We start from the raw sequence: 19,805 nt of genomic DNA, 5'->3' as shown, positions 1-19,805 counted from the left end.
TACTCAAAAAGAGGTCTTTATAACATATCCACAGGGTGCCGGGCGGTGCCGTGGTCGAAAAATTTTTTAAAAAGTTTTTTTTAAACAAATTCACAAAAATAATTTTTTCATTTCCCACAATTTTTTTTTTAGATAATTTGGATCATTGTGAGCAAAAAAGGTCTGTTGTCATTTTTCTCTAAAATTGACTGTTGTCGAGTTATACGCGATTAAAAATTTGAAAAATGCGAAAAAGGCCATTTTCAAGGCTTCATAACTCGATTAAAAATTATTATTATGAAATTAAAAAAGTGACAAGATCAATATTCAAATACCTTCTTAAGCGTCCTGAAGAGATTTTTGTCATTATTTTATTACAAAGCTGTTATTTTTAGTTATTAACAATTAGCGGTATAGTTCAACTGTACCGTCGCCTCCGTTAGCGGACCTATTTCGATTAGATTTTTTGCACAAACTTACTCAAAACGAGGTCTTTATAACATATCCACAGGGTACCGGGCGGTGTCGTGGTCGAAAAATGTTTTAAACAATTTTTTTTTAAACAAATGCACAAAAATAATTTTTTCATTTCCGACAATTTTTTTTTAGATAATTTGGGTCACTGTGAGTAAAAAAGGTCTCTGTTCATTTTTCTCTAAACTAACTGTTGTCGAGTTATACGCGATTAAATATTTGAAAAATGCGAAAATAGCCATTTTCAAGGCTTCATAACTCGATTAAAAATTATTATTATGAAATTCAAAAAGTGACAAAATCAAGATTCAAATATCTTCTTCAACGTCTTGAAGAGATTTTTGGCATTATTTTATTACAAAGCTGTTACTTTTAGTTATTAACAATTAGCGCTATAGTCCAACTTTATCGTCACCCCCGTTAGCGGAACTATTTCGATTAGATTTGTTTTGCACAAACTTACTCAAAAAGAGGTCTTTATAACATATCCACAGGGTGCCGGCCAGTTCTGTGGTCTAAAAATTGTTTAAACAACTTTTTTAAACAAATACACAAAAATAATTTTTTCATTTCCAACAATTTTTTTTAGATAATTTGGGTCATTCTGAGCAAAAAATGTCTCGTTGTCATTTTTCTCTAGAATTGACTGTTGTTGAGTTATGTGCGATTAAATATTTGAAAAATGCAAAACTGGCCATTTTCAAGGCTTAATAACTCGATTAAAAATTATCACTATGAAATTCAAAATGTGGCCACATCAAAGTTTTAAATCCCGTCTTCAAGGTTCTGAAGAGATTTTTTTCATTATTTTATCACAAAGCTGTTCCTTTTAATTATTCACAATTAGCGCTATAGTCCAGCTGTATCAACGCCCCCGTTAGCGAAACTATTTCGATTAGATGTTTTGCACAAACTTACTCAAAAAGAGGTCCTTATAATAAATCCACGGGGTGCCAGGCGGTACCTTGGCCGAAAAATTGTTTAAACAATTTTTCGACCACCGGCCGGCACTATGTGGATATGTTATAAGGACCTATTTTTGAGTAAGTTTGTGCAAAAAAATCTAATCGAAATAGTTCCGCTAACGGGGGCGACGATACAGTTGGACTATACCGGTAATTGTTTATAACTAAAAATAACAGCTTTGTAATAAATTAATGACAAAAATCTATTCAGAACGCTGAAAAAGGTATTTGAATCTTGATTTTGTCACTTTTTGAATTTCATAATAATCATTTTTGATCGAGTTATGAAGCCTTGAAAATGGCCATTTTCGCATTTTTCAAATTTTTAATCGCGTATGACTCGACAACTGTCAATTTTAGAGAAAAATGACAGGACACCTTTTTCGCTCAGAATGACCCAAATTATCTAAAAAAATTTTTGGAAATAAAAAAATTATTTTTGTGAATTTGTTTAAAAAAAAAATTTTTTAAAAATTTTTCGACCACGGCACTTTCCGGCACCCTGTGGATATGTTATAAGGACCTCTTTTTGAGTAAGTTTGTGCAACAAAAATCTAATCGAAATAGTTCCGTTAACGGGGGCGACGATACAGTTGGACTATAGAGCTAATTGTTAGTAACTAAAAATAACAGCTTTGTAATAAATTAATGACAAAAATCTCTTCAGAACGCTGAAGAAGGTATTTGAATATTGATTTTGTCACTTTTTGAATTTCATAATAATCATTTTTGATCGAGTTATGAAGCCTTGAATATGGCCATTTTCGCATTTTTCAAACTTTTAATCGCGTATAACTTGACAACAGTCAATTTTAGAGAAAAATGACAACAGACCTTTTTTGCTCAGAATCACCCAAATTATCTAAGAAAAAATTTTTGGAAATAAAAAAATTATTTTTGTGAATTTGGTTAAAAAAAATTGTTTAAAAAATTTTTCGACCACCGGCCGGTACTATGTGGATATGTTATAAGGACCTATTTTTGAGTAAGTTTGTGCAAAAAAATCTAATCGAAATAGTTCCGTTAACGGGGGCGACGATACAGTTGGACTATAGCGCTAATTGTTAATAACTAAAAATAACAGCTTTGTAATAAATTAATGACAAAAATCTCTTCAGAACGCTGAAGAACGTATTTGAATCTTGATTTTGTCACTTTTTGAATTTCAAAATAATCATTTTTGATCGAGTTATGAAGCCTTGAAAATGGCCATTTTCGCATTTTTCAAATATTTAATCGCACATAACTCAACAATAGTCAATTCTAGAGAAAAATGACAACGAGACATTTTTTGCTCAGAATGACCCAAATTATCTAAAAAAAATTGTTGGAAATGAAAAAATTATTTTTGTGTATTTGTTTAAAAAAATTGTTTAAACAATTTTTAGACCACAGCACTGGCCGGCACCCTGTGGATATGTTATAAGGACCTCTTTTTGAGTAAGTTTGTGCAAAACAAATCTAATCGAAATAGTTCCGCTAACGGGGGTGACGATACAGTTGGACTATAGCGCTAATTGTTAATAACTAAAAATAACAGCTTTGTAATAAATTAATGACAAAAATCTCTTCAGAACGCTAAAGAAGGTATTTGAATCTTGATTTTGTCACTTTTTGAATTTCAAAATAATCATTTTTGATCGAGTTATGAAGCCTTGAAAATGGCCATTTTCGCATTTTTCAAACTTTTATCGCGTATAACTTGACAACAGTCAATTTTAGAGAAAAATGACAAGATACCTTTTTTGCTCAGAATCACCCAAATTATCTAAGAAAAAATTTTTGGAAATAAAAAAATTATTTTTGTGAATTTGGTTAAAAAAAATTGTTTAAAAAATTTTTCGACCACGGCACCGCCCGGCACCCTGTGGATATGTTTTAAGGACCTCTTTTTGAGTAAGTTTGTGCAAAAAATCGAATCGGAATAATTGCGCTAGCGGGGGCGACGATACTGCCCGGTCTACCAACTGAAACTATTTTTGACAGATCATTAAAATATTTAAATTTTATTTGACTGAACCAGCATATCTGCAATGATTTAACTTATCAAATCAAAAATTTCCAAAATTAACAATAATTTTAGGAATATCTAGGAATAAGTCTTTTACCTTCATCTTCAAGATCCTGCAGCAAATTCTTCACATTTAAGTCGATTAGTCCATGTTGATATACATAGTCTGAGAATCGAAATTGATTAATTGGATCAGTGTAACCATTACCAATAGCCAATCCCTTGAGGTTAATCTTTAGCTTGGCAGCAGGGTTTCTGTGGTGAATTTCGTAACCTATAGCAGGAATATATTTCCCTGCATAGGATTCTCCTGCAATAAAGAATTCTCTATCTTGGAATTCATAAAATAATGTAAAGAATTGGTATAGAGCTTCATATAAATCCGACGCAACTTTTGTTTGATTTTGAGCATAACCACCGTCAGTAAAACTGAATCCGGTTCCAGCTGGTTGATCGATATAAAGCACTGAGTGTTGCATTGTCCAAGAGGTATTTCTTTTTGAGAGTTCTCCAGCTTCTGGAAGGACAATTTTATTTTAGTAAATTAATCTTTAGATACATTTTATTTATTTTTAATGTTGTAAAGCTAAAGTAAAAAACATTAATACCAATAAATAATCTGACATAAAAGTAAAAAGTTAGATACAATTTGCATGTTTCTTCCTCTCGGCGTCATCAGCCATCCGTATTCTACACGTAACTTTTAACTTTTATTTTAGATTATTTATTTCTCATCCTATTGAATACCAATTCATAAACAGAAGAAGAACGATGTGTGCTTTTGTACCAATTATTTATTTATATAATATTTTACATCATAATTTTGTACAACACAAGAGATATATTCCATTGAAATGTTACATTTTTAGGTATTAGCTTGCATTTGTCAGATGACGCAATTTTATTTTTGTTTTATGTTTAGGGGAGGTCAGTAGATGCTTAAGTTCAAGTTTGTGTTCAAAAAGAACTGCAAAGGGTTTTCGTGCTGTATCTCGTAAAGTAGTAACCCTATAGAAAATTTAATTAACCCGGGAGCAGTCGCTTCGTTAGAAAAAATATCACATTTTATCCTTTTCTGTGATAACCTGAAAAATAACTTGGAAAAAATTTGCAACATAACTTTCCACTCGTAAGTAACTCAAGGAAGATTGTTGTAACCCGTGGGAATTTTTTTTAATTTGTTTTTAATTTTTTATTTTTTTTTGGAATTTATGGCTTTGATTAGCTTTAAAATTGTTTTTTTTTCGTGGAATTTATGGCTTTGGTGAGAACCAATTAGCCAGACTATGTTAGATTGAATAATTAATTTGTGTAAATTATTTCATAGTATCAAACTTGAGCATGATGTATTCATTTGTTTTGTTAGTTATATGTAGCATTAGTAAGGTGTTTAATTTCTTTTTTTTTTCTTCACAGCGCTAGGGCGTCAACCCGGTTCAACACCCCGGAGGTTTCAGCCCTCTTTGTGTGTGTGTTTATTGTTTTATTTTTTTTTTGTTTTATTTTTTTTGTTTTATTTTTTTTGTTTGTTTTTTTTTATTTTTTTATTTTTTTTTATTTTTTTATTTTAATTGGTTTATTATTTTTTTTATCACCATTTTTTTTCTGTAATAATGCTTTACATTTAGTTTCTTTCGCAGAATTGCTTACAAAATTGGTTAGTAATTTTACAGTTTTAGTTTACAATTTATGATGTGTTGATGAAGTACATATAGTCCAGGGCGCATCTGTTTTAAGATGGACGTTGAGAGGTGACTCAAATTTTTTTGCAGAAATTGCTTGAAAATAAATAAAATAATAATATTTGAGTTATCCTCCCTCTCAAAAAGGCCCGGAACATTGTTTAAATAATCAAAATGTCAAAAATTGAAGGAAAGATTCGATTTTTTTTCTTCGTTTTTTGATTATAACTTTAAAAGTATTCATTTCCGAGAAAAGTTGTACTGACATAAAAGTTGCGTAATTAAATTTTCTACAATATAGAATTGGTTAAAAATTTAAAAAATAGTCACCCTAGTTGCAAAATAGCAATAATTGCGAAAAAAACCATACAAAAACAAGTATTCGCATTTTACGTTTTTCAACCATTTATGCTACACTTAGGACCTTCATATTTTATCCAGAAAAACTTTATGATAGAGTAAAACAATACTGTAAATTTCTTAAAGATCGGTTTAATAGATTTTGCAAAATAAATTTTGCAATCCAGCTTTCGCAAAAAAAAATCATTTTTTCAAAATGTTACAGGACTGAAAATAAAGCAGATAGGAAGTTGAAATTTTTTTTGCTTATAGAAGTGTACTGTACCTTTCATTTGCAATTTTCAAAATTAAAATTGATTAATTACCACGGCGTCAGAAAATTTTTGAAATAAACAATAATTTTTGGTGCTACGCGCAGGACAGCGGTGTTCGATTCACACAAGTTGATTTCCACCAAAATTTCTTCCAATCTTTATCTAATATATTATTTTCTTACTCTATATTTTGTTGTATTTTAATATTTTAATTCCACAAAAATCAAACTAATTTTATTATTGTTTGTGAAAACAATTTAAATGTTTAAACAATTGCATATGTTTAAAAATAATAAACTTTTATTATTTAAGTTAAAATATATGAACAAAGAAAGTTTTTGCTAATAAAAGTGTTATTTCAAAGGATAGAGTATGTGTTTTTATTTTGCAATAAACAAATTTATTTATTTATATCGAAATGTAATAAAAATTAAAATGTATCAATCATTATCAAAGGTCATTGGAATGCCCAATCAGAGCAAACTATCCGCTGTCCTGCGCGTAGCACCAATAATTAATGTTTATTTAAAAAAATTCCTGACGCCGTGGTGTTAATCGATTTTAATTTTGCAAAATTGTGAATGAAAGGTACAGTACACTTCTATAAGCAAAAAAATTTTCAACTTGGTATCTGCTTTATTTTCAGTCCTGTAACATTTTGAAGAAATGAATTTTTTTTTTACGAAAGCTGGATTGCAACATTTATTTTGCAAAATCTGTTGAACCGATCTTAACGAAATTTACAGTGTTGTTTTACTGTATCATATAGTTTTTCAGGGTGAAATATGAAGGTCCTAAATGTAGCATAAATGGTTGAAAAACGTAAAATACGGATACTTGTTTTTGTATGTTTTTTTCACAATTATTGCTATTTTGCAACAAGGGTGACTATTTTTTAAATTTTTAACCAATTTTATATTGTAGGAAATTTAATTACGCAACTTTTATGTCAGTAGAACTTTTCTCGGAAATGAACACTTTTAAAGTTATAATCAAAAAACCAAGAAAAAAATCGAATTTTTCCTTAATATTTTGACATTTTGATTATTTAAACAATGTTCCGGACCTTTTTGAGAGGGAGGATAACTCAAATATTATTATTTGATTTATTTTCTAGCAATTTCTGCAAAAAAATTTGAGTCACCTCTCAACGTCCAAATGTACTAATATTTTGACAGATGCGCCCTGGTCTAATAAAGTATATCATTATTTCCTGAAAAAATAATACAATTTAGGTTTATTGGAAGGTTTATATTGTAGTGAATTAAGTTTTTATATAGTTTGTTAATGTTTACATTATTTATTGGACATTCAAGTAAAAGATGTATCAATGTACCCATTTTATCACAACTACAAAATTGATCGTCTGTAATTTTCATTTTGTGCTTATAATAAGGTGTTATTGCATGATTAGCACGTATTCGATTTATTGTGGCGACAAAGTTTCTGTTTGGTATTTTGTGAAACCATGGTTTTCTGGGGATTCTTTGCTGGTGTTTACAAAAGTTTGTTCCGGTTGTTGATGCACTGTATAGGTTATGCCACATCTCATTAATTTTGTTTCTTTGATTTAAGAATAAATCGGACGGGGGTAGTTTAAGATTTAGTTATTCTCCTGATGTTGAGGCTGTATTTCATTCCCTGTTATACCTGCGTGTCCCTTTACCCATAGATATATGACGACTTTATTCTTGATGTGTATCTCATTATGTAAATACAGGATTTTTGCTTCAATGTGATTAACTGATCTATTTATTTTAACATTTTTAAGTTTATCTACTGCACTTTTGCTGTCCGTACATATTATGAATTTGTCGTGGGTAGAGCCGAGTATGTATTTCATAGCTTGCACTGTTGCTGTTAATTTTGCAGTGTATACGGAAGCTTCCTTTGGTAAAATAAATTTTTTGTCAGTATTTTCTTCAAAATGGTAAAAGACACAACTGGTATATTCTTTTGACTTTGATCCATCAGTGAATATAAGGTTTGTTCGTAGTACGATCCAATCGATCAGCAACCGTTGCCAACCATCAGACGCATGCGCAGTTAACAGTTAGCGCTGCGCAGTTAACAGTTCGAGTTCGTAGGCTACGAACGCGCTTGCGTCTGACGGTTGGCAACGGTTGCTGATCGTTTTACGAACAAACCTATAGAATCATAGTTTGGCCAGTATTTGTTTTTTGTTTCGTTGAACTTTGTTTGATTGATACATGCTACTTCTTGACTTTCAAAATAGTAGGTTCTAATTTCACGTGAAAAAATTTGTTCAGGTGAGTAAATTAAAACCGGGGGGAGTTGGTTGGAATAGACTATATCTGTAATGTCAGCTATTTCTGAGAAAGTTTCTACTATGAGGGGGGTTTTCTTGAAGTGCCAGTATCTGTGGGTCAAAACTTGAACTGTTAATGACTGTAGATATACTATTGAGGTAAGAAGTTTTTTTGGAAATGGTTTTTATCATGAATTTTCTGCTCAATAGTTGTCTTCTTAGTTTAAGAGGAGGTTCCACGGCTTCAGCTTGTATAATGTTTATGGGCGTTGACTTTAGATATCATAGGCAAACTCTTAAGCATTTATTTTGTTGTATCTCGATTTTATTTAGATGTGTATCTGCTGCTGTTCCATAGAGTTGACTTCCATAATCCATTATTGATCGTACCATTGTTTTGTAGAATAGTAAAGCCGTATTTGGGTCTGCTCTCCACTTTGCTTTACAAAACGCTCTTAAAATATTTACAGAATTACTTGTCTTTTTGATAATTTGGTGGATACAGTCCTTCCATAATAGCTTTCTATCTAGATGCAGACCAAGATATTTTACAGAGTTACTAATACAGAGTTTATATTTTCCTATTGTTAATTGTCTTTAATAGTTGTTTCTGTTTCTAGAGAAAATACATATATTGGTTTTGGACTCGGATATGGAAAGTCCCATGTTGTCTAGGCATTTTTGGATTTCTGTAAATTCAGTGTTGATATTTTCTAAACATTTGTCCTCTGATTTGCTACTGGTGTAAATAACAACATCATCGGCGTATTGAATAATTTTGGACTTTTGTGATATAACATTTTCTATGTCCATTGTGTACAAGCTGTAGAGGATTGGGCTCAGGATACTACCTTGTGGTAATCCAGATCTACATATTCTTGATTTCGAAATTTCTTGATTTATCTTTAAGGAAACTGATCGAGTAGAGTAAGCTGATTTTATGAAGTTGGCAAAGGAGGTTGGTAGACCAATATTGATGAGCTTCTCTTCTAGTATATCTATTTGAACATTATCATTATGCTGAAGTTGTATCCAAAAATGTGGTCAAAGTGCTGTGTTTCTGTGTGAATCCTAGATAGATGTCATTTACCAGTATCGTTAGGGGCTCTAAGGAAGATCTTCCCTTTCTAAAAGCATATTGTGAGTCAGGTAATATTTTTTCATTTTCTAGCCAATATTCAAGCCTGTTCTTTGTCATTCTCTCCATAGTTTTAAATATACACGATGATAAGGCTATGAGTCTATATGAATCTGCATTTCCGTTCTGTTTTCCAGGTTTTTTGATAGGTACTATGATGTATTCTTTCCACATCGGTGGAAAAGGAATCCTATTTATTCAAATCGAATTGAACAATTCCAATAGGGCTTTCTTATGATCTAAGGGCATTTTATGCAACATATTGTATGAAATGTTATCCGCCCCGGGAGATTTATTATTTGTTGACTTATGCAATGATCGAGTTCCCATAATTGAAATAGCGATTGTAGAACAGAAGTTTTCCTATTTACGGTAGCTATTTGTTGAGTAATGTTGTTTTCAACCCATGGAGGTGAGATTTTTGTGTGGAATTCGCTTATCCAGTCTTCTTTGGGGTTTATTGGGGGTTTATTTGCTTGTTTTCGGTTTTTATATCGGTTTACCTTGTTCCACACTTCTTTAATTGGTGTATTTTGATTTAGATTTTGGCAATAATTTATCCAGCTTTTATTCTTGGTTTCTTTAAAAGTTTTTTAGCTACTGCATCAAGTCTTTTATATTCTATTAGAATATTAAGATTTGGAGCCTCTGTGTAGGTTAAGAAAGCTTGCTTTCTTGCTTTAGCAGCTATGTTACAGGTTTCGTTCCACCAGTCCTTCGAGCAATGATTTCTATTTTGTGTGTTTGATTTTCGTAAGGGAATTGCTTTGTTGGCAGCTTTGTTAATATTGTCGATAATGCCCATTAGTGATGATTTTGGTTCTGTTGCTTCAAGTGTAGCGGTGTATACATCCCAATTAGCAGCCTTGAGTCTCCATATATTATGTTTTGTCTGTTTAATTTGCGCAAGCGGGATATTCCTTCCAAATTGTATGTGTATTGGTAAGTGGTTAGAGCCATAAGGTTCTTCTAAAGTAGACCACGTAATTTTAGTTGTGTCAGATCCTGTGTACAGAGGGTCAAGTCTACAGCTGACTTCTTATTGCTTGCTAATGTAGGTGATCCGTCGTTCATAATTACTAGGTTGCATTGTTCGATAGCTTCCAAAAGAATCTTGCCATAAATGTCGTCATATCCATCGTTCCATGCCAAATTATGTGCATTAAAGTCGCCCCCAATTATGAATGGTTTTGGAATTTGTTCCAAAAAGTTAGTCCACTGTTGTAATGATATTCTAGTTCTCGGTTTAAAGTATACTGAAAGGAAGTAATTTTTTTTATGTATATATGGAAAATTAACCGAGATACAAGTATGCTCAAAGTTGATTGTAGTTGGAATTGAGACTTCTTGCTATATTAAGTGTGATTTTAATAAAATGGCAGAGCCGCCGTACCCGTTGTCCCGGTCACAGCGAATATTGTTGAAGCCTTTAAAATTATAATATTTTTCTGCTTTAAACCATATTTCCGATAGAAGTGCAACGGAGTAATTGCCCCTATCTAGTAGATATTCCAAGTTATTTTTATTAGAAACTGCCGAACGGCAGTTCCATTGAAGAATATTTATTGTCCGATAGTTGAGGTCTGAGAATGTGATGACGTGTTTCCATTTACAGTTAATTTGACTAAATTTTCAAGTTCTTCCTTATTTACATTTATACTTTTTGTTACTAAAACTTTTGAGACAATTTCTATAACTAATTCTAATATTGAATTTATCATGCTCAAGTCTGAAGGAGATGCAACTGGATTATTATTAATATTTCCCTTATAGTTAATATTTTCTAATATTCCTCCCGTAGGTAATTGAGATCTAGGGGAAGATATAATTTCAATATGCAAAATTAATGTTGGATCTGGACTATTTGGTCTCTGTCTTTTAAATGTTCGAGAATTTGTACTATTTGAATTATTATTGTAGAATATATTATTGGTTGACATTTTGTTAATTGAATTTAATGGGAGCTTGGTGGGTGCATAATTATTGGGATTTAATGGAGGGAAAGTTTTGAGGCAGGAGAGGTTTGTAGTTTGTTCAGTATTAATGGATGTTACTTTTGCATAGGAGTTTCTGGGGAACTGTTTGTTGGCGTCTTGATAACTAATATTATTGGAAGACATAGCGTCTTTAATAAGTTTTTGGCGCTGAAATTCTTGACACGCGCTTAAGTTTGTAGTAAAATGATCTCCCGAACAATTAAAACATTTTGGAATGAGATCGGTCTTTTTACATTCTTTTGAGTTGTGGGATTCTTGACATTTATCGCACCTAGCCTTGCTCTTACACTGCCCACCTGTATGTCCGGATCGAAGACAATTAAAGCGTAATAACACCTTTTGTTTATACGGTTCGACTTCCTTTAGTACCTTGTTGATTGTTATATATTTTGGTAGCACTTGTGACTTAAAACTATTTAATTGTGATTAAATCTTTTGACTTGAAGGACTTCAAATTTACAGTGTAAATCGTACATTTTGATTCTGTTCTTAACATACTCTACTGAAAATGCTGTGGAAATATCTTTTATTACGCCCTGTCTAACTAAAAGAAACTTAGGAATGTATATGTCTAAATTATTTTTTGTAAATATTGCTTCATTTCTTTTTAGATATGATATAGTTAGCCGATTTATAATCTTTAAATTTAATACGTATTTTATTTCTCCCTACTGCGTCAATGTTTACAATTTTTTCATCAATTTCTTTAAAATTTGTGATAATAATATCACCTATCTTTAACGCGTTTAATCTGCCTTGAAAATCGGGTGAATTATTTTCTAAATAAACGTAAAATGTCCTTCATCGTTTTGTCGGTAAAGAAATTCCTCCCTTTTTGTTCCTACTTCTTTATTTACGGTATTTTTATTGAAGTTTGTACATTAGCAAAGTCATTATCGATAATGTGTTTATTATTAACAAGTTTTGTGGTACTTATCTGTGTAACCGGAACAATATTTTGAAATTCTAACAGCTCCTCCTTTGAAGATGTTGCATGTTCTGTATCCATTTTCGTTTCTAAAACATTTTTATCGGAGGCGTCGCCCCCGCTAACTGCACTCATAAGTTTTTAATGTCTTTATTTCGATTTCGCTTTTTTATTTGGTGTAATTAATTTACTTTTAAAGTTCACAAAATATTTATTTATATACCTAATTTATAAACACCGGTTTTAAAAACAAGCTTCTTTCCTACGCACGTCTGACTACCACGACAAATGATAAAATTTTTAGAAATAGATATTTTTAACATAACAACTAAATAAAAATATTATAAAATTGAAATTTGTTGTATATTCGTATTTAAATTCATATTGTGAGACTTTTTCTCTACGCGCGACCACTTACGTGACGTTGTTCTGAAGCTATTTTAAGCTATTTATTTTATTTACGTGACAGAAGTGAGAGCGACTGCTCCCGGGTTGCATATTTAGAGATGCTAGCGTGTGAAGACACCAGGGTGTTGAAATCAGTTAGGGTTTGGAAAAACAGTACATTTATAGATGCCAGCGCGTGTTGACACCACGGTGTTGAAATCGGTTAGGGTTTGGAAAAACAGTACGTTTACAGATGCTAGCGTGTGTTGACACTAGGGTGTTGAAATCAGTTAGGGTTTGGAAAAACAGTACATTTACAAATACTAACAGATTTGGACACCAGAGTGCTTACAGACGCTAGCGTGTGTAGACACTGGGGTGTTGAAATCAGTTAGGGTTTGGAAAAACAGTACATTTACAGATATAGTAACTGATTTAAACACCATAGTGTCAACACACGCTAGCATCTGTAAACGTACTGTTTTTCCAAACCCTAACTGATTTCAACACCCTGGTGTCTACACACGCTAGCACCTGTAAATATGCTCCCGGCATAAACATAAAATGTAGTAAAGTAAATTTTCTACCATTTTATTTTGATTTCTTTTTATCGTCAATTGACGAACAAAAAAGTTATAAACAAAAATAAAATAAAATTTTTACCGTGCTCCTTAAATTAAAATTTTTAATTCATACCGTGCTCCTCCTCTTCATTTAATCCCTATTAATATTTCAAAATCTTTTTTTTTATCCTTTCGAAAAATTTTGTTTTTTGCAGTTGCGTCATTCTTCTTCAAGACCGGCAATTTGTCCTCAAACAACAACTACTTGGGTCTTTTCTACATGCTTAGGGTTCAAGTTTTGTAGTGGGGAGAAAGGCCAAAAATAGTTTAATAATAGCATTTGAATGTTAAGATCATAATAAATTGTATAAATAAAACATATATAGGTACAAAATTATTCCTAATGTTTTTTTTATTGTATCCCTATGAGCATTCGAGAATCTCGTCAAGTTTGGAGCGCAGTTAAACCTAGATAAATAAATAAAATTAAACAACTTTATAGTGGAAGTTTTTCGTTGAAAAACCGTCTACAAAAATGTTATGATGTAGTTGTATTGTAAAATGAATTGAAAAAAAGTTATACCCTCCAAAAAGAAACTTATTACAAAAATTTACTTATTTTTGTGTGTAACTTTTTTGTTGGTCACTTGACGATAAATACTAATAGAAATAAAATTATATAAAACTTAATTTGCTACATTTTATGTTTACTTAAATTTTCTGTAGCGTTCCTAATTTACGAGATACAGTGCGAAAACCTTTTGCAGCCCTTTTTCCAAGACGGCGGCAGGGGACAAGGGTGACGACTCCACAAACTTGAACTTAAGCTTTAACTGATCCGCCTACATATTAAAAAAAATAAAATTGCGTCCTCTAAAAAGTGCAACTCTAAACTGTAACATTTCAATGGACGAATATAGGAATCGTCTTTTTCGAGACGGCTTGTTGCACAGCCATCAGGAAAGATGAAGCTCTTATGCTTTCCACTGAAATTGTGAATCTCCAGGACAATTCGATTATCTTCTGGTTATGAGTTCCTATTCTAGTCGGATGGCTGATGACGCCGAGAGGCAGAAACATGCATGTATCATTCTATTGAATACAGAGGCGACTGTAGCCCATGTAGCGCCCGTGTGCAGTCGATGCCTTGGCGCCCTTTGGTTGACGCGCAGTCAAAATGGAATAGTCAAATAGTAGTTCAGAGAAATAAGATTTTTCTCGTGACACATCCCCCTTCAGGCCGAAACCAAATTTTTTGAGTAGTATGGACATCTATATTAATAACCTTTATGTTTCCTGCAGCCGATTTTGATGACATACATAGTTATAAACAAATGAAGATCAAAAAACGGTAAATTTTCGCTTTATTCGTCTATAACCAAATAGTTAAGCATTTTAAACAAATTTGAGAGTAAGCAACTCATAAATGGTTTAAAAAAATTCAATATGGCGTTCGCTGAATATGTCTATCCTTATTGGTTGCTTAGAAAATTGCAAAATAAATCATATATTTTGAGTTTTTATAAATATTCATAACTTTTGTAAAAATTAACTTAGAACTTTACTTTCTTATTACACGAATTGCTGAGACTGCTGGTGCTTAAATTATATTTTAAATTTCAAAGCAATTGGTCAAATAGTTTAAAAGTTAGTTAATTTGTTTATCCCAAATTCATTTGTTTTGCTACAATATAAGTCAGAAAATTATGAGGTTACAATAAGAATTGTGATAGTTTACGGAAGAAGAACATTTACACTATTGATTTAATTAAAAACAAATGACAAATATTAATTTTAAACAGTGTAAAATTATTTTGCAAAAACACGTCGATTTTTTGCTTACTTATAATCAATTGGAATAACTTCTTAACTGTTACTCGTAGAAAAAATATTTTTTCATATTTGGAAAAAATGAATTTTTAGACACATTTAGAAAGAAAAACCATTGTCCTAGGACAATTAGGGACGAAGTTGGCCACCCCTTTTTTTTTTAATTCACATGTTTTTGCAAAATAATTTTGCAGTATTTAGAATTATTTTTGTCATTTTTTTTTAATTAAATGAATAGTATAAACCTTCTTCTTTCATAAACTATCCAAAGTATTATTGTAACTTCATCATTTTCTGACTTTTAGCGTTACAAAAAAATTAATATGGGAAAAACAAATTAAATACCTTTTAAACTATTTGACCAATTGCTTTGAAATTTAGGGTATGATTTAAGCACCAGAAGTCTCAGCAATTCGTGTAATAAGAATTTTCTAAGTTAATTTTTACATAAGTTATGAATATTTATAAAAACTCAAAATTTATGATTTATTTTGCAATTTTCTAAGCAACCAATAAGGATAGACATATTCAGCGAACGCCATATTAAAGTTTTTTTATATGATTTATGAGTTTCTCAGTCTCAAATTTGTTTAAAATACTTAACTTTTTGGTTATAGACGAAACAAGCGAAAATTTACCGTTTTTTGATCTTCATTTGTTTATAACTATGTATATCATCAAAATCGGCTGCAGGAAACATATAGGTTATTAATATATATGTCCATACTACTCAAAAAATTTGGTTTCGGCCTGGAGGGGGTTGTGTCACCAACAGGATATTTTTTTCCCTTATTTCTCTGAACTATAGGTACCTATAATACCTAGTACCTGTACTAATAGTACATAGAGTATTAGAGGATATTAGGCACGCTTATAATGCAAACAAAAATCCAGATGCAAATAGTGTAATATTAAATTATGTCGGGAGCCAATAGGTATTCACGGCGTCAAAACAATCTACACATACACATATCTGTTGAAAATATTTAATTAAAAATGAACTTTTTTATCTATGAGGTATAAAGGAAAATTTGTTGAGGAAATTTGACAGATTTGAGTACACGAGTAAATAGCACTTTTAGGAAGGAATTGGTTAGATGAATAAAAAGGAACAACTTTGTGATTATTTAAAAAAATAATAATTTATTAACGAATTATTAAAGGAAGCACATATGCACTTACTACAACATATAATTATAAAAAATTTTCGTGGTTTTGCATTAGCAAAATCTTGAAATAATATCACTTACTTCAGTTTTTATTTCATGTTCAATACTTACTAGTGATAAATTTGTCAATCGACTTTGGGACAGTGTTGACCTTAGATAGTATTTAATTATTTTCAATTTAGAAAATGATCTGTGCGCTACTGTCACTGGCAATGTGAGGTAAATTCTAAGAGCGGTGAACAAGTTTGGGAACACTGGATGTAATTATTTGTATACAAGTAATTTAAAATGAAGCTGGACCCTAAATGCTGCATCAATGAAAAACTAGAATCATTCGAGCTGTGGGTGTACAGAAGAATTCTGAAAATATCGTGGACAGAACACGTCACAAACAAAGAGGTTCTGAGAAAGATGAATAAAGAAATGGAAATCTTAAATACCACCCAAAACAAGAAACTTGGAATATCTCGGACATATTACACGTGGAGAGAGATACAACTTGCTCCAATTGATTATGCAAAGAAAGATTCAAGAAACAAGAAGCATAGGGAGACGCAGAATATCGTGGCTGCGCAACCTGAGAGAATGGTACGGATGTACATCAAATGCACTTTTCAGAGCAGCCTTCTCTAAAATCCGAATAGCTGTGATGGTTGCCGACCTCCGTCGCGGAGATGGCACTTCAAGAAGAAGAATTTAAAATATCCAAAGGTGTAGTAGAATCATCTATAAAGATTGGTAATAATTCTATTTCATTAAAGAACTCAAACTTATCTACGTCTGAAGAGACAACATGACACAATTTATTTTCTAAATTAGAACAATATGCTCTTTTTATATCTAACTCTAAATCCTTCTAGTGTTTTAATTTTTAAAGGAACGAAAAAGTGTCATTATTTTGCTTTAAAAGTATTAATAGGAAATAGTAGAAGTTTACTTTAAAATGTATTTTCGCGTCATTTACTGATTTATCTGCCGCCTTATAATTAAAAAAAGTTCATATTTAATGTTGAAACAAAGTAAAGGACCCGCTCTTTGGCGCTTGGTGCCCCCAATATCTCGGCGCCCGTGTGCACCGCACACCCTGCACAATAGGTAAAGCCGCCTCTGGAATACCAATAATTGTATACCAATAATTTATTTATTCGCAAATATCTTCCGGATGTAGTATTATCCTTCTCATCATCAATTCTTTAGGCTCGTATTCCCTGGTAGTTAGTTCTTTTTTAAAGCCATCATCGTTCCTATTATTAAACTAAGAATAAAAGTTGTACAAGGAATATTGCTTAACCTGATACTCACCTGTTACATAAAAGGGTCCATTTTCCGTGAAAAGTCCAAACAAAGAAGAACTCCCTGGTCCACCTTGTAGCCATAAAAGAACTGGATCAACTTTATAATTACCTTCTGAAGGGAAAAACCAAAAGAAAAGGTTACTTTTGTATATTTCATCTACAGTTAGGTATCCAGCATAGCTTACAACATCTGTATTCAAACCAGTAACACGTGCTCTGTTTTGAGCCTCATGCAGTCGTCCGGTTTTTATTAAATCTGTTAATATAAGAGGCTTTCCAGCATCTCCTTTCCGAAGATTTCCATCTAGTTTTCCATAATAGTTGTAAAATAAATTATTTTGGAAAAAGTCATGAACAGCTGATGTTTCTGCTAAAGAAAGTAGAAAAATCCTGAAACTAATACTTAAGAGAACTTTCATACGTATTGTTTTAGTAAAGCAAGTGAATGCCATTGCTAACAAAATATCTATTTGTACTGACACTATGTAATTTATACTCTGTATACATATTATTTTATTTGAATTTTATTTTAATTTAAAAAATATTTCTATCGTGTTATCGCGCTTTCGTGCTTTTGGTAATCTCCATAAAAGAATCACGTTTCACTAGTAAAATATAAAACTCTAAATAATATAAACATAAAATTAAATAATTAAAGTAGTTATAAAAATGAGTTTTAAAGATAAAAAAATTTTCATTTAATATCAATGACGTATAATACAGGACTATTTTAAGTCATTATTTAATATTAATAGCATAATGTAGGTACATTGTTATAATGTATATTGTAAAAGCCAGGTTTGTCTTTTACAAAAGTTTTAGACAAGGTTGCGTGTTGTCTCCATTGTTATTCAATCTGTACAGCGAAGCTATTTTAAAGAAAGCAATATCAGAGGAAGAACAAGGTATATCAATAAACGGAAAAGTCTTGAACAACATAAGATTTGCAGACGATACCGCTATTTTTGCAGACAGTCTAGAATCTGGAAGAACTGCCACAATTAGTAAATATATTACATCAAGTCAGGACTATAAAATATGGACTACAAATGAACGTTAAGAAAACCAGGTTCATGATTATTTCTAAGCAACACACAGTAAAAAGGCTAAATATTGAGGAAAAACAGGCTCTTAATTCACAGTGGCGGATATAGAGATTTTCCTTGGGGGGACTTCCGATGAAAGACCAACCAAAAGGCTTAAAAACACTACATAAAAGACATACAAAATAACATATACAATAAGCTCCCTTAATTTTCCTAACTCTCCAGTTTATTGGGTTTAATTTTTCTGTCTGTAGTTTAAGTTCCATGTCAGCTAATATACACTCACACCGGCACAAAATTCCGCGACCCAAAATTTTTGGTTAAGTTTGACAATCTATAACTTTTTTATTTGTATTCCGATTTTCAAGATTCTTGCATCAGTTTGTAGGTACATGTATCAATGTCTTTTGTTATTATTCCGGCAAAAATTTTTTTTTGCTTCATCATCATAGTCATTAACATCTTAGTAGATGTGTTGTGGTTCATAATTGGGCTTCAGCAGCTCGGACAGTTTGATTGATAATATTTCTCCACTGGTCGCGGTCATCAGTTACATGTATTGCCTCAGTATACTGTTTGTTGAGAAGCTTTTTAGTAATGTCCGCCCATCGCTGTGGAGATCTTCCGCGTTGGCGTTGAGTCTGAGGCCTTCCTTGGACCACCAACCGCTCCATTTTGTGATCACTTCGATGGATATGACCAAAGAACTTTAAAATTCTAGAGTAAACGGTACTGGAGAGACGCTGATCCGGTTTAATTTCATCCAGAACCGAGATATTTGTACGGCGAGCTGTCCATGGAGTTCGAAGCAGGCGTCTCCATGTCCACATTTCAAAGGCGTCTATACGTCGTCTATCTGATTCTTTGACTGTCCATGCCTCGCATGCATAGTAAAATATGGAAAAGACCAGAGTTGAAACGAGTCTCTTTTTGTTTGTCATAGTAATGTGACGATCACGCCAGACCCCGTTTAGTTCACTCATTGCTGCTCTTGCTAGTTGAATGCGTCTTCTAATTTCAGGTTCACAACTGCCTGTGTTGTTAACTAGAGCTCCAAGATATATCATAGATGAGACTACCTCGCATCCCGCAATAGTTTGGGTTTCAGGAAACTGTTGTTGGCGATCAATAACCATGATTTTGGTTTTGTTGTAGTTAACCATGAGTCCAAATTTAGCACTTTCTACCTCGAGTTTTTTTAATAATTCAGTAATTTCTTCTGGAGTAGAGGCTAGAAGTGTAGTGTCATATGCGAAACGCAAGTTAGATATCTTAACACCACCTAGGTTTACTCCTCCCTCCCAACCATCCAAGACTCTGCGCATTATGAACTCCGAATAGATGTTAAATAATAAGGGAGATAAAACGCATCCTTGGCGTACTCCCTTCTCCAAAGTGCATTTGTCATACAGGTATCCGTCTATTCGAATATATGCCAGGTTATCTTGGTACAGTTTG

The 19,805-nt window shown here is 32.0% G+C and overlaps 1 protein-coding gene across 1 annotated transcript in view; it reads right to left on the bottom strand.

The window, feature by feature from the left end:
• The window catches only part of LOC114324963 (venom serine carboxypeptidase), a 29,668-nt gene extending 11,822 nt beyond the window's left edge, over positions 1-17,846 (bottom strand). Inside the window, exons 1-2 of the mRNA XM_028272893.2 lie at positions 17,309-17,846; positions 3,527-3,946 (exon numbers count right to left, since the gene is read on the bottom strand). Coding sequence (XP_028128694.1) covers positions 3,527-3,946; positions 17,309-17,753 — 865 coding nt within the window. The 5' untranslated portion in view covers positions 17,754-17,846. The remainder of the gene's footprint in view (positions 1-3,526; positions 3,947-17,308) is intronic.
• Positions 17,847-19,805: the final 1,959 nt, after the last annotated feature.

Source organism: Diabrotica virgifera, chromosome 1 (assembly GCF_917563875.1).
Source record: "Diabrotica virgifera virgifera chromosome 1, PGI_DIABVI_V3a".
Taxonomy (NCBI): Eukaryota; Metazoa; Arthropoda; class Insecta; order Coleoptera; family Chrysomelidae; genus Diabrotica; species Diabrotica virgifera.
The sequence above is the reverse complement of the archived record's forward strand: the minus strand, read 5'-3'. Positions and strand labels throughout refer to the sequence as shown.